This window comes from Ruditapes philippinarum, unplaced genomic scaffold (genome assembly GCF_026571515.1).
Source record: "Ruditapes philippinarum isolate M1 unplaced genomic scaffold, ASM2657151v2 ctg8677_1_1_1_1, whole genome shotgun sequence".
NCBI lineage: Eukaryota > Metazoa > Mollusca > Bivalvia > Venerida > Veneridae > Ruditapes > Ruditapes philippinarum.
The window spans coordinates 43,844-58,926 of record NW_026862421.1 but is presented as its reverse complement, the minus strand read 5'-3'; the positions used below and the strand labels follow the sequence as shown (position 1 = coordinate 58,926).

The 15,083-nt window shown below is 31.3% G+C and overlaps 1 protein-coding gene across 1 annotated transcript in view; it reads left to right on the top strand.

Moving 5' to 3' along the window:
* The window catches only part of LOC132719032 (gamma-tubulin complex component 6-like), a 38,360-nt gene that overhangs the window by 12,201 nt on the left and 11,076 nt on the right, over nucleotides 1–15,083 (top strand). Inside the window, exons 5-20 of the mRNA XM_060702770.1 lie at nucleotides 177–225; nucleotides 989–1,173; nucleotides 3,247–3,292; nucleotides 4,302–4,483; nucleotides 5,218–5,425; nucleotides 6,114–6,297; nucleotides 6,705–6,816; nucleotides 7,691–7,757; nucleotides 9,389–9,498; nucleotides 9,943–10,034; nucleotides 10,480–10,619; nucleotides 11,078–11,220; nucleotides 11,555–11,646; nucleotides 12,336–12,424; nucleotides 12,995–13,110; nucleotides 14,323–14,491. Coding sequence (XP_060558753.1) covers nucleotides 177–225; nucleotides 989–1,173; nucleotides 3,247–3,292; nucleotides 4,302–4,483; nucleotides 5,218–5,425; nucleotides 6,114–6,297; nucleotides 6,705–6,816; nucleotides 7,691–7,757; nucleotides 9,389–9,498; nucleotides 9,943–10,034; nucleotides 10,480–10,619; nucleotides 11,078–11,220; nucleotides 11,555–11,646; nucleotides 12,336–12,424; nucleotides 12,995–13,110; nucleotides 14,323–14,491 — 1,984 coding nt within the window. The remainder of the gene's footprint in view (nucleotides 1–176; nucleotides 226–988; nucleotides 1,174–3,246; nucleotides 3,293–4,301; nucleotides 4,484–5,217; nucleotides 5,426–6,113; nucleotides 6,298–6,704; nucleotides 6,817–7,690; nucleotides 7,758–9,388; nucleotides 9,499–9,942; nucleotides 10,035–10,479; nucleotides 10,620–11,077; nucleotides 11,221–11,554; nucleotides 11,647–12,335; nucleotides 12,425–12,994; nucleotides 13,111–14,322; nucleotides 14,492–15,083) is intronic.

Genomic DNA, 15,083 nt, shown 5'->3' with positions numbered 1-15,083 from the left:
TATACATAATGCGTGCTTCTTAGATAATTATTGGAGAATAACTCTGTACTTGAAATTTCAACTGTTTTAACACAGTTATGGCTCGTACTTTAAAGTAAACATTAAAATGAATGTAGGAAATCTGTGTTGATATATTGTTTGAAATTTTATAAGTATTAATGTTTATCTGTTTACAGGTCAGTGTTTGAAGGCCAACCTCTAGAGATTGTCAGTCCTGTCAGTAATGTAAGTATGTCATTTAGTGCAGGGATTGTTTTAAGTCAGTACCATTCCTAAAGATTATGTTTGTTATTTCACAACTAATATAAAGAAAATTCTACGCTAGAACCATTTCCCCAGACTTATTAAGCATTATTATACTAGGTCCACTGTCCAAAGTAAAGGCAGTTAAGGGCACTAATTAACGGAAAAAAGATTGGGGCCAAGACTTTTGCGTAAAGGAACTTGGTGATGTTTTGAAGAAAATTGGAAATTGTATAAGATATTTCAAAAGAATACTGTTATGGGTCTTGTGCTAAAATATAAAAAAAAAGATATTTTTTGCTAGGGCATCAGCATTTGGTTAACCTTTTTTGGTTAAGATTTTGTGAATGGTCATTAACTTCAATACTTACAGTAGTGTAACATTGAAACTTAATGCATAGAGACACCTTGATTTGTTGTACTTGACATCCCTTTAGGTCAAAAGGTCAACGGTCACTTGTGCCTGCAATAACAAAACATAAAATTAGTAATGAAATCAAAGTGCAGTTTACTATTCAGCATTCAAAAAAAAATGAAGCACTGCTCTTGTTCTAAATATAAGGTTTAATATGGTTAAATGAAGAAAAAGGCCTTGCTGGTACTTTATAAAAAGGCATATGGCATGCTTTCACTACCATTGATATAATTAAATAACTTAGGATTTTGAATTATTGACAACTTGAATTTTTATTATTAATATCTGTTATACAGCTGAGAAAATGCATTTTTCATTTATTTTTATTAGCTTTGTGAGCAGCTTCCAGGCAGTGGTCTATCAGGGAATGGGTTCTTCAGTGTTGGAGGTTGTTTAGATGATCTACATGAGCAGATAACTACAGCAACATTGTTTGGAGGTTTAGTTCAAGGCAGAGTTAACTCCCTTGATGTGAAATTAGATTTACCAGAGTTACCTGAAGACCTTGACAGTCAGTAAGTAATCATGGAAAAACGATAGTCCTTTATTTATTTACTTTTTTTACCTGTTTTCTGAAACAATGACAGAAAGCTAATCAAGATATTTTATTAGCTATGTTGTCATATTAGAGACAAGTTGACAAGTTAAATAGAGGATATTTGTTTAGTTCAGTGTAAGATCGGAATATATTTCACCGAGTGAGCACCAAAAGGTATATTTCACGAGTGGCTGAGTGAAATATGAACTTTTGGTGTTCACAAGGTGAAATATATTTCGATCTTACACTAAACTAAACAAATTTTCTTTTGATTATATGCAAAGAAATGTTTTAAAAAGACATTAAACCTAATACTGAATGAAAAGCGCGCCAAATAATAATACAACGTGACGTCATTTAGGACGTCACATCATTAAGTTGGTACCCAGTTCTGTGCACGCTGGTATTTCACTCTAACAACGTAAGGGGCTTAAATTCAAAACAGTGAAATTATCAAATTGGTAATTTCACTGTTTCAGACAGTGAAATTACCAGTTTTATATCACGGATATATTTCTATAAACCACCGAAAAGCATGCAATAAACATGTTTTTATATTTTGATGAACTGATAGGTCATAAAACAGATAGAAAACAAAAACATGATTTAAACAGGTATAAATGTCTGTGTCCAATTAAGGATTACACAAAAGATAATTGAAACAAAATTTTCATTTTAATGAAAAATATAAAAAATTTTGGGTTCCCTGTTTAATTGATATAAATAAGTTTTATTATGTTTTCTAAAAGCATGTTAAGTATAGCTTGAGAGGCATTCATGACAAAGTGATTAAGGTTATTGACTTTAAATCATTTGCGCTTCACTGCTGTGAATCAAATTCCACTTTTGACTTTGGATTTTAGCTCATCTGTCACAAAGTGACAGGGTGAGCTTTTGTGATCGCATTTTGTCCGGCGTCCGCCCGTAAACTTTTACTTTAAATGACATCTCCTCATAAACCACTAAGCCAATTTCATCCAAACTTCACAGGAATGTTCCTTTGGTGGTCACCTTTAAAAATTGTTCAAAGAATTTAATTCCATGCAGAACTCTGGTTGCAATGGCAACCGAAAGAAAAAACTTTAAATATCTTCTTATAAAAAACCCAAAGAGCTAGAGTTTAGATATTTGGCATGAAACATCTTCTAGTGAGTGTCTACCAAGTTTGTTCAAATAAAAGCCCTGGGGTCAAAATTGGCCCCGCCCCAGGGGGTCATTGAGTTTTCCTTTATGCATATAGTAAAAACTTAAAAAATCTTCTTTTAAAGAACTCAAAGAGCTAGAGCTAAGATATTTAGCATGAAACATGTTCTAATGGGTGTCAACCAAGTTTGTTCAAATAAAAGCCCTGGGGTCAAAATTGGCCCCGCCCCAGGGGGTCATTGATTTTCCTTATATGTATATAGCAAAAACTTAAAAAATCTTCTTTGAAAAAACCCAAATAGCTAGAGTTTAGATATTAAGCATGAAACATCTTCTAGTAAGTGTCCACAAAGTTTGTTCAAATAAAGGCCCTGGGGTCAAAACTGGCCCCGCCCCAGGGGTGTCTTTTTTTTTTACTATATGTGTACAGTAAAAAAAACTTAAAAAATCTTCTTTTAATAAACCCAATGAACTAGAGCTTAGATGTTTAGCATGAAACATCTGCTTATAGGTGTCTACCAAGTTTGTTCAAATAAAAGCCCATGGGTTAAAATTGGCCCTGTCTGGGGGGGGTGGGGGAGAAGGAGAAGTGAAGATTTGTGTTTTTCATTATATGTGTGTAGTAAAAACTTAACATCATGAAACATCTTCTAATGGGTGTCTTCCAGGTTTGTTCAAATAAAAGCCCTGGGGTTTAAACTGGACCCGCTCTGGGGGGCCTATATACAGGTGAGCGACCTCAGGGCCATCATGGCCCCCTTGTTTTGTGTAAGCACGCTATCAGGTGCCTGATCGTGTCAGATAATGCAAAGATTGGACCCTAATGGCTTCCTTCACCTGGTAAAACTGGAAAGTATAAGTTACTTTAATGTGACATTGTTTTTATGACAGTATTTTTTTTTTACAGTTTACTAGAGACGAGAATTCCCAAGTCAATTTCATCATACAGTAATGTAAGTATATCACATACATGTACAATGCAACAGTAGTGAACAATATATAGTGGGTTTTTTCTTCATCCCTAAAAATATTTTGCAGTTCAAATGATGAAATAAGTTTAATCCGTGATTTTTTTGTTTGTAAACATTAAGAACTGTTTAATATAATTACTTAATAAATTCTTCTTTTTTTACCCATGTTTGTAAAGAAGCCTTCTTTGTTTATATAGAAAAAATTCAGATAGTGTTAGAATGTTAATTTTTTACATGATTTTCAATGTGAGTGAATCATGGTACTAGGGAACTGTGGGTATTTTAATTACAACTTCTAACACCTGGCTGTGTAAGGAAATTGATTGTTTAGCTCAATGGTCTAGTACATTGCATTAACTTCATTGTATGTATGCTATAGAATGTGAGTTATAATCCTTCATGGAAGGAGATTTTTTCTTTTACAAAGAATTTTTATGTGACAAGATTAGAATGGTTGTAATATATATATATATGATATTGAATGAGTGTAGATTTAATACTAAATTTATTCAACGAGTTCCATAAATTTAGCATTGAATCTACACGAATACAAATATTCTATATTTATCACATGTCTAAAAAAGAGCGGTTTTCAGATAAAAAGAGTAATTGTTAGTTGATGCTCTCTTTAACGCTATGTTTGTATATATTGCCAGTGACATTATTATTACTAGCGAATTGCTAGTGTAATATCTTTTTTTTAAATGGTTTTTTTTTACACTCCTGTGCGTGGTTATTGATAAGTAGATAAACTACACTGACTTGAAGTAGGGATTTGCTAGGTATATTGTATCAAATTGAATTAATTATGAAACAGTTATTTATCCCTTAAATTTGCATGATTCATTGATCCATTTATCTTGAAAACAATCTAATTTACTACCCCACTTTTAGTACTATTGGGCATGAAGGTCATTATAGGCATTAAATTTCTATTTGTTGCCTGTTTTCTTATGCTACATGTGTAATTGTTGATATAATAACAATACAGGATTTGGTTGACGAAGGATTCAAATCACAGGAGGAGAGTTTAACCAGCTCAACAACAGGTGATGAGGGAGGGGATGATGTATCATTTGATTCGGTGTACCAGTCAGATTATGATACCAGTATATATGAGACATGTCTTACAGAAACAATATCACAATACTATACCTGGGAAACTGTTGGACTGTAAGCTATCTATATATACATTTGTGGATTATATTCTGAATCTCACATGCTCATATTTTCTTACTTTGTTTTAGAAATATTCCCATTTTTTCCTTGTTTTTCACAAACGCTTTTTGTATTCATATTTTTTCAAAATTGATCCTAGTATTTATTGTTTTTACATAGAGCTACTAAGAATTTTATTGTTTGATTTGTTTTCTCTGTATGATATGTTAAGAATTGTTAGTACCTTCAGTCTGCATGTAAACAGAGTGGCGGCGTGGCCGAGTGGTTTATGTGTCAGACTAGTAATCTAAGGATTGCTGACTGCATAAGAACCAACCATGTCAGGGGCAAGCCATTGTTTCCTTGAGCAAAAAGAAATTAACATTCATTGCTTAGTACTGGTTGGTTCCATTAAGGGATTGGAGAGTTTTTGTAAAAGCTTATAGCTTCCAACTAAAATAAATTTGTATGAACTAATTGATAAAAGAGGACTTTAAAGCATTTGGATAAGAAAAGGAGAAATCTTATGACAATTCGGTATGATGTAGGCAGACCATTATGCTTAAAACATATACTTTTCAGCAATAAAGACATTTTCAATATATTTGATAATGTCTATAAAGAAATTATGTAAAAATATTTATTTATTTATTTATTCATTTATTTATTATCTAAATAAGTCATACATGTACATGATGTTTTTAATATCTGGCAATAGTATTTATAATACTGATGTCTTTTTATTATAGTGGACCAGGTCCTAGAACAAAGCCATATTTAACAGAAGCAGGCCCTGAAGCCTTTGACCACCTAAATAAGACGATACTGAAAAATTTAGCGACTGCCTTCCCGTCTGTCCGTGTGTGTCCACGGGAAGAGATAAGCCAGGATGAACTTGTGAAGGAGATTTTAAATGTAATGATTGCAGTACCGTCTGTAAACTTCATATTAGATATTGTAAGTTGTTATTGTGTTTTTTTGAAAATCATTATTGTAGAGGATATTTTAAATGTTATTCACCTTTCATTTATTCTGGAAAGTTGTTTTGAGAAAGAAAATTTTAAACATTAATGATTTTGATTCTGTGAAGTTCATGTTGGATTTGGTAAGTCTATAGCTAAATGCTGTATATAAATATAAAAAGATACAGTTATCGCAATACTTTTCAAGATTTAGCAGGTTATCAATTATGCTATATAAATTTCTTTCTTTTCTTTACTGACCCAATTGTTAGCATTGGCATATTGTTTTATTAAAATTTTCCAAGAAGATTCATATTTTATCAACCATTGAAATTATGCACATGAAATTTCACAAATTTATATCTTTGGGATCATAAATGTTGTTGCAATATATAATCATGGATGCCTTTGGTCCCTTCTCCTGAAATAAAAGCTGAAAAGAAGTCTTGTGATCTCGACAGCGCCTGGGTGGCTGAAGGCAAAAAATAGTCATTGAAATTGTTTTCAAATGTTGAAAGATTTTAATTCACCATATTTACAGTCTCTTTTCTCTTTTAAGGAGTCTTTTGCAGGTAACAAAAAAAAAAATGTTTTTGTCAGTCAAAAATGATTGTTTTCTCTGTTAAACAGTACACCGGTTTTCTCAGGTAAACTGTACACTGTATTTTATATGTACTTTGCAGACAGACCAGTGTTTTACTATGCGGGAAGGCCTGTATGTTACTGGAATATCTGCTGAGGCATTACAGAATCTACTTGATGATTTCCTCACATGTGGCATGTACTTCTACAGACTTGGACTTTTTTCTTCTTCACCTGTCATCAACTCTTTTTACAGTGCTGGACTGACATTCCATGCTTTCACAGGTAAAATTATTGAAATTGCAGGAAATGAATAAAGTAAATTGTGTTTAATTGATATTTTTTACAAAATGATATGATGCCCTTACTTTTCGTTGAAAGATAAGTGACCAATTTTAAATAGTTCATTATTTTACAACATTGAATGTTTAAAAAAAAAAACAACACCTGTAAACACACTTTTTGGACAGATTTTATCTGAAACAATTACCATCACCAGCTTTTTTTAAGCATTCATTTATATAAAAAAAGGAGAAGAAAAAACCTACTTTGTTACTGAAATGCTTAAAGATTCATACATTGATACACACTTGTCATATTTACTGTTTACTGAGTACTTTTGTAATGAAGGAGAAGAAAAACTAAACAAAGTGGAAATATAGAAAATTGTTTTATTTTGTCTTAACTTTCAGGAGCTGTACATTCAGTGTTACATTATTACAGTGGGGTAATATTGTCAATAGGTGAAGGTAAAACTCTTCTACAACTGAGAGTAGCCTATCATAAATTGTTACAGGAAATCAGGTGTGTGTGTATAACTGTATATTCTTTAAAAGTGAATGATTGGTGATGATTATAGACTTACCTTATATACCTTTAGTCACATACAATACAAGTTTGTATGAGGAAAATGTTGTTGTGTTAGAAATTGGGTATTTTCAAATATTACAGATTATTTTATTCTATCTATGTAGCTTCAGCTGGCACATCCATGTTGTCTGATCTTGGTCTGCTTTGTCCGCTTTCAGTCAGTACATATTTCAAAATTGTCCAAAAAAAATGATTTCTGGTTTTGTTAATAAAGGACTGTTCTTGCAGGGAATATTTCAGTTTTACAATGGTGTTATAAATGGTTTCAATTTCAATGTAATCTCATATTGTGTAAATCCAGTCTAAATACACAGAAGGGAAGGTTAACCTGACTTCAAATTGCTGGCAAAGGCTAAACATCTTCAACCCTAACATGCAAAGAAATGATACTGTCAATGCTGTATGAATAATTGTCTATGTAGAACAAATATATAGAATATGCTGCTATTTACTAAATTTAATCAGATTATATTAAAGCAAATTGATTGACAATCTCTTAAGAAAGCCTGCTGGCCCATTTCTCCAAAATTGTGTTTATATTAATAATCACCTTTTAGTTGATTTGTACTTGAATGTCAAAAAGTGATTACCTGAAAATGAACAAAAATAGAGAACATCATCAAAATTGAAGAAAAGACATTTAGAATCTTTTGTATTTGAAGGGTTATTTTCCTTTTCTGTTTTCATTCTTTAATATTCTTAGATAATCATACCCATTTCATTCTTAAGTTTTGGCAGAGAGTAAATTTAAGGTAAATAGTTCTAGGAAACTTTGATCAAGTTGTTAGACATTTTTTGATATTTTCAGGTTCTTGGCATGTTTATGTGGTTGTGATAATCCGGTAACTGAGGAGACAAAATCCAAATTCCTTACTGTAAGTACTTACATTTAACATCACTAAACTTTGGGTGGCATGTTATATTAGATTTATTTTGGCACTATGTATATACTTTGCCTACAGAATTGTAATTAACTGTTATTATATCAGTAATTATTAGTCCCCTTCCGGTTTACCGGAGGGGACTTTAGGTTTACCCTCTGTCCGTATGTCCGTCCGTCAGTCCGTCCGTCAGTCCGTCCGTCCACAAAACTGGATCCTGCGATAACTTGAAAAGTACTGAAAATATTTTTATGAAACTTGGTATATGGATAGATGGCAGTATGGAGATTATGCACGTCTTTTTCTTTTCTTCCTATGTTGAAAATTCTGGTTGCTATGGCAACAAATAGGCTGAAAATATGGCAAATTTTACACATAAACTGGATCCAGTGATAACGCAAAAAGTACTTTAAATATATTTATGAAACTTGACATATGGGTAGATGGCAGTCTTGGGATTATGCACGTCTTTTCTTTTCTTCCTATGTTGAAAATTCTGGTTGCTATGGCAACAAATAGGCTGAAAATATTGCAAATTTTACACATAAACTGGATCCAGTGATAAAGCAAAAAGTACTGGAAATATTTTTATGAAACTTGACATATGGGTAGATGACAGTCTTGAGATTATGCACGTCTTTTTCTTTTCTTCCTATGTTGAGAATTCTGGTTTCTATGGCAACAAATAGGCTGAAATTATGGCAAATTTTACACATAAACTGGATCCAGTGATAAAGCAAAAAGTACTGGAAATATTTTTATGAAACTTGACATAATTATGGGTAGATGGCAGTCTTGAGATTATGCAAGTCTTTTTCTTTTCTTCCTATGTTGAGAATTCTGGTTGCTATGGCAACACATAGACTGAAAATATGGCAAATTTTACACATAAACTGAATCCAGTGATAACTCAAAAAACTGGAAATATTTTAATGAAACTTGACATATGGGTAGATAGCAGTCTTGAGATTATGCATGTCTTATCTGTTCTTCCTATTTTGAAAAAATATCAGTTGCCTTGGCAACAAATAGGCTTAAAACATAGCAAATATAACAATATTTGTGATTAGTCAAAAAGAGCTGAAAATTTTTATGAAATTGCATCTTTAATTCAAGAGTTATCTCCGCTTTAAGAATTATGCTTTTAAATGTTATATTTTGGTAACAGGGATGTTTTAAATATTAACTTTAGAGTGTCCTTCAGTCCGTCTGTCTTTCTGTTCATAAAAACTGTTTCCTGTGATCACTTTTAAAGAACTTTTCCAACAAGTTTACTTAAAATGGAGAAAAATTGAAACATTAGTGAATGGCCAATGGCCCTTCAGAATGTTGATGGGGTTCTAACCGGTAGGGGACTTATGGATTGCTTGCAATACTATGATAATTGCTTGTATTTTTAATGATTACCTTAACTGAACCACCTGTATTTATTGTCTTAATGGAATACTATTTCTGAGCTATATTTACTTATAGATTGGTAAATACTTTTACCGAACTACCTGTGCTCATATTTTAATGATAAAATCTTTACTGAGCTTTTTGAAGGAATTTATTTCTTTACATATTTTGAGTTAATGTATATTATGAATAAATGTACATGTATATTATAACTAATATGTTTCTAGGGAATACCTTTACTGAGCTACCTGTATAGCGAGACAGTAGAAGCTTCATTTACAGACCACTACCCTCTCATGTTGTCTTTATTGAAACAAACCTGTACACCATACCTGTTGTAAGTATAAATTAACTAATACTGTATATTGGACTTGCCTTTCTTTAGTATAGTTTATATAAATTTATTTTACTTCGATTGTGTTGGAAGCTATAAGCTTATTGAAACACTCTTGAATCCATTTCTGGAACCAACAAATACTATGCAATAAATGTAAAGTTTCTTGCTTATGGAAACAACTGCTTGCCTCTGACAGGGTTTGAACCCATGCCTTGCTTTGAACTGCAAATGTTGCAATTACATAATGAATATTTGATTGTTTGCTGAAATGTTGATGAAATTCCTGAAAGGTGGGAAAGCTTTTTAATAGGCTAATGGGAGTTCTTTAAATGTTAAAGTTCTTTCTATGTTAAAATATCATCCTTTTTTGGTAGAAATATGCAGATTTTTTTTCTCATAAAAAACTTGGTTTTATGACAATTTCTCCTCTTTCTCCCCATATAGGTATATACAGGATTGGGTGTATCATGGTTTATTCCGAGATAACTATGGCGAGTTTATGGTGCAAGTGAATGATGACTTTCTACAGTTTAAAGGTAATTCATGATTATTACTTTATCTGAAAAGTAAAATTTAGAGAAAAGTAAATTTTACAAGGTGTATTTCTATATTTTTCTTTGGGTTTTGGGGTTGTTTATTTCACATTAACAAGTTCTGTAAAGAAAATAACCACCAAAACTATCACACAATCATTTGTTGCTTGTCTATATATAGCAGATGTAATTGTCACATGCTTAAGTCTATGTCATTGTGATTGAGATTTTTGTAACAGTGACACCCATTTGAGATATTGCTGTTAGTTCAATAGGTAGAGAGTTGGACTTTGAATCAGGCGACCCGGGTAAACTACCGACACCACCACTACTATGTAAATGGTCATCATTGCCCTTTTGCTAGAGGAAATATGGCTGTTCATTGCAAGAGCTTTCCTTACTTATATTTGAATGTACATTATATTGTGTTTCTGTTATCTATATTTAGATAAGAGATATTGGACACAGGGCTATTCACTGGGTACTGGCAGGGTTGAAGAGAGTGTTCCGTTGTTCCTTAAAGAGCTGGCAAATGACATCTTCCTGTGTGGAAAGTCCATCAACCTCCTCAAAGCTTGTAAAAGAGATGTAAGATTTTTATCATCTATCCTAGAAAGTTTTGTGATCTGATCACTGTATATCATTTTGTGTAAGGTTATGGTCAAAGTTCAAAGTTTTATCAATTGAAAAGCTGGTGTAGGCTGTTGCCATCTTAAGAGAATAAACCTAATTCTGTAATTTTGTCTGCAGGATCTTTTGTTTAATTCTTGAACTATTGGCAGCCATTCTTGTTTTTCTTATTTCAAACCTTTTTTATATTTTCATTTTGATTTTACTGTAAGCTGTACTATGAGAAGGTTTGAAAGTTATTTTTTCTGACAAAGTCATCGATATCAAATATTGTAACTCTAACCTTGTTCAGTACCTTAATTAGGTAATTTTTACTTTCATTTTATCCTTAGAAATTTATATTATTGATAAATTGAATCATAGTAATAGTTCCTCAGTGTTGTATACTTAGATAAATACAATATATTTTATTTCAGCATTTTCTGTGCAATGTTGATGACAATGATATTCCAAAGATAACTCTTACTTTCTCTGAGAGAGAGTTACGTACCTTGACTGATCAATGTATTATATATGCTAACCGGATGAAACAGATCTCCAGACAGCTTACGATATCAAGGTAAATATTATGACATAATTAAAGTATACAGAGAACTGTTTTTAACCAGTAAACTACTGCAATAGCTTGAAAATAATTTTGAGCCCCACTTTCCAATTGAAAGATGTGGGTTTTGCAATGATTTTTCTTTAATGGTAAATATTTTTTTATATAGTTGAGCTATTACAAGTGCCTTATTACTTGGAATATTCATGTTTTGTGATGCGAGCAATCTGTAGCAAAGGGGCAGTATATTGTGTCAGATACTTCCTAAAGCTACATGTTGAATAACTTAAAACTGACAATCCTTAGTTTTGGAACTAACAACTTAACTTGTATTATAACACTTTTTCAGACAAGAAATGAAAGAGAGAGCTAAAAGAGCCAAAGATCAGTTACTGGTTCTTGCTAGACAAACACAGGCAGCTGAAGTGAAACGTATTGAAGGTATAAATTATACTTAGTTTCTTAGATATGTTTCTGTGTATACCTAGTTATAGATGAAGAATGGGCTACCATTGATTAACCCCTTCTGATTGGCCATTTGGTTTAGAGCTACTAGGATGGCCTGCACATCTGTGCAGTCTGGCCCATAATACTGTTGGAAGACTATCTGTAACGTTTCATACATGTATCCGCAATAATTGATAATATACAGGTCCAGATCTGGAAGCTGCCATAATCTTGTATTAAGAATATTGAAGTCGCATTAGTGATACTAGATGAATTTGTTTTGTATGAGCATATTGAATTCTCTAAAAAAGAATTCTAAATTCTTGAAAAGCACTTTTCATAAAATGTACTCAAAGAAATTATTCTGTCTTTATCTGAAGGGTCATTCTAGCAAGGTTTGTTGTTTTACAGTTATAGGTAATTAATTATAGTTTAGGTTATATTCTGCCACTGTTCAAGATTGATGTTAAATAGGTAATTATTAGAATTGTCAACTGAATTTTAGAAAGTCAGGCCACTTTGAAATGTTAAGTAGATAACTTTTAAGAATTGTCAGCAGAAAAATGACAGTCCAACTTCTTGGAAAATGATAACAAACTGAACCAATGAAAAAAGAATGTTGAAATTCTATCTAAATCAGAAAGAAGAAAGTTGATATTTATAATTGTTTTTTGTGTTTGTAGATAATATTAAAGAGAGGAGAAAGGCAGTGGCTGCAAAGAAGAAAAAAGAGTTAACTTTCCTGAAAAACCAGATGGAAAATGACCTTAAAGTGAGAAACTCTTTAAAAAAATACTTTTGTAATCTATTATTTATTGTATATTTCTACATATAGGTTCTACAGTAATAATTGTTAGTGATAAGTTTCAATTCAAATCGACTGCGTAAAAAAGATATATGCACTATGCTTCAATTTTAGATTTTACTAGAATTTTCATTACAAGACTTGAGTTTAGCCATTCTAGTGATAATACTGCAAAGTTACAAAATTATTTCAGTGTCGGATAGCTTCTAATTAGGATTTTTTTATGTATTAATAGTGACTTTAAAATCATCATGAACATTTAATAAAGATAGCTTCATATAATGATAAACTTTCCCTAGACTTGTTTAAAATCTATCCAGCCAGCTTACAGAAGGTTGGTGATTATACTTAGGTGTTCGCTTATACATAAAAAATTTCAGTAAGAGACAGCTGAGGTTTTCAACCACCAGTAAAGCAGGATAGTGGCAATAATACCTTAACACTGCCAGTGTTACTTTAACAAGTTCAACAATACAAAAAAAAAATTGTTGCAAATAGCTATAAATAAAATAAAAACTGATATGAATTTATTTATAGCGTCGGGCAGAAAAGAAGGTGACAGCGTTAAAGGAAGATAAGGATTATATGGACAGTGTAACAAACAGAGAAAATATGATGGATGAGGAGGAACTAGAACTAGAGAGACAAGCTAGGTATAAAACTATATAATGTCTGCTAGGTACAAAACTATATAACATCTGATAGGTATAAAACAATGTAATATCTGATAGGTATAAGACAATATAACATCTGCTAGGTATATAACATATGATAGGTATAAAACAATATAATATCTGATAGATATAAAATAATATAATGTCTGCTAGGTATAAAACAATATAACACCGGATAGGTATATATCAATATAACAAATGATAGGTATAAAACAATATAATATCTGATAGGTATAAAACACTATAATGTCTGATATGTATATAAAACAATAAAACATATGTTAGGTATAAAACAATATAACATCTGATAGGTATAAAACTATATAATGTCTGATAGGTATAAAACAATATAACATATGTTAGGTATAAAATACATGTAATATAACATCTGATAGGTATAAAACTATAAAAACATCTGATAGGTATAAAACAATATAACATCTGCTAGGTATAAAACCATATAACATCAAATAGGTATATAACAATAATATAGGTATAAAACAATATAACATCTGCTAGGTATAAAACAATATAACTTCTGATAGGTATATAACAATATAACATCTGCTAGATATAAAATAATATAACATCTGCTAGATATAAAATGATATAACATCTGCTAGGTATATAACAATAATATAGGAATAAAACAATATAACATTCCTTAGTTGGCATTGACAGAATAAATCTCTTTTTGAAATAAATGTTATATTTGTTATATTCATGTCTGCTTTTGAAGAATTAAACCTGTCAAGGCTCAAATTTTAGATTGGACTTGCTCAGTTCCAAATTGTGTTCTGTATTGTACAGAATACTTAAAATTGATGATCTGTTTAATCTATGACTATTAATCTATGACTATTTTGTTATAATAGCATTTGTATATGTACATCCCTTAAACATGAAACTCTCTTAAATAAATATCTATTGATCTGGTTTATAAGGAAGACTATGTAACTATAATATATAGAAAGTCAGATAGAGTCTTACTGGCTGGTCCAATATTTTGGACTTTATCATAATGTTAGAATGTGTAGATTTATCTGTACAAATGTAGAAAATTAGAGAAGTATTTTGAATGCACCTGCGCACAATTACTACAATAGATTTGTACAGTCATGTGATGTAAGGAAGCTTTGCGATTGGCTAGATAAAATAGATATAGAATAATAAATGTGTAATATATTGCAGGGAGGAAGTAATAGAGTACTACAGTAAGTTGAGTGCCGAGGCCTCAAAGAGAGAACAGAAAGCTTTATGGCGTATACGACGAGCCAAACTCGATATTAAAAGGACAGAATATCTTCTACAAGAAGAGAGAAATCTTGCTGTGGAATTGGAGAAAATGAAATCAGATCCGGTACAGTTTTATAATATATATTTCATTTGGATGATATTATTTCTTTTGATATAATATTTAAATAGTTGTTGAGACACTTAAAGTGAATTGGGCACATTTTCCATATTAAGAGTATTTCAAATATTGATAAAAAAAATACAATTGTAGCATTTGGATATCCTTAGAAAATGTTGCTTGAAAAAAAAATGTTGACAAAGTTCTAAGTGATTCAGAATGGCCATTTATTTGATGAATAATTATATTTTGTTCTATCTGCTATATAGATATATGTAATATCAGATCATATATCTCACACTTTCCAACAACTTCCATGTATAATTCTTTCCTGGTTTGTGTTATGTCTAATACTAAATACTATCAAGGTAATAGTGATACAGATCTTACATTGTAGACCAAATTCACTTTAATGCTTTTGATCCTATACAATGTACTTGGTGTGTCCTAATTGACTTCAACTGTTTAAAGGCCTATTTTAATAAATGAGTGTATTTTAGGTTTTTGCCCTCTACTATACAATGCGGAAAATTCCTTTTGATATTTAGTTTGATAGATGTAGACTTGTTTTATGATATTCTCACACTCTTGTTAGATG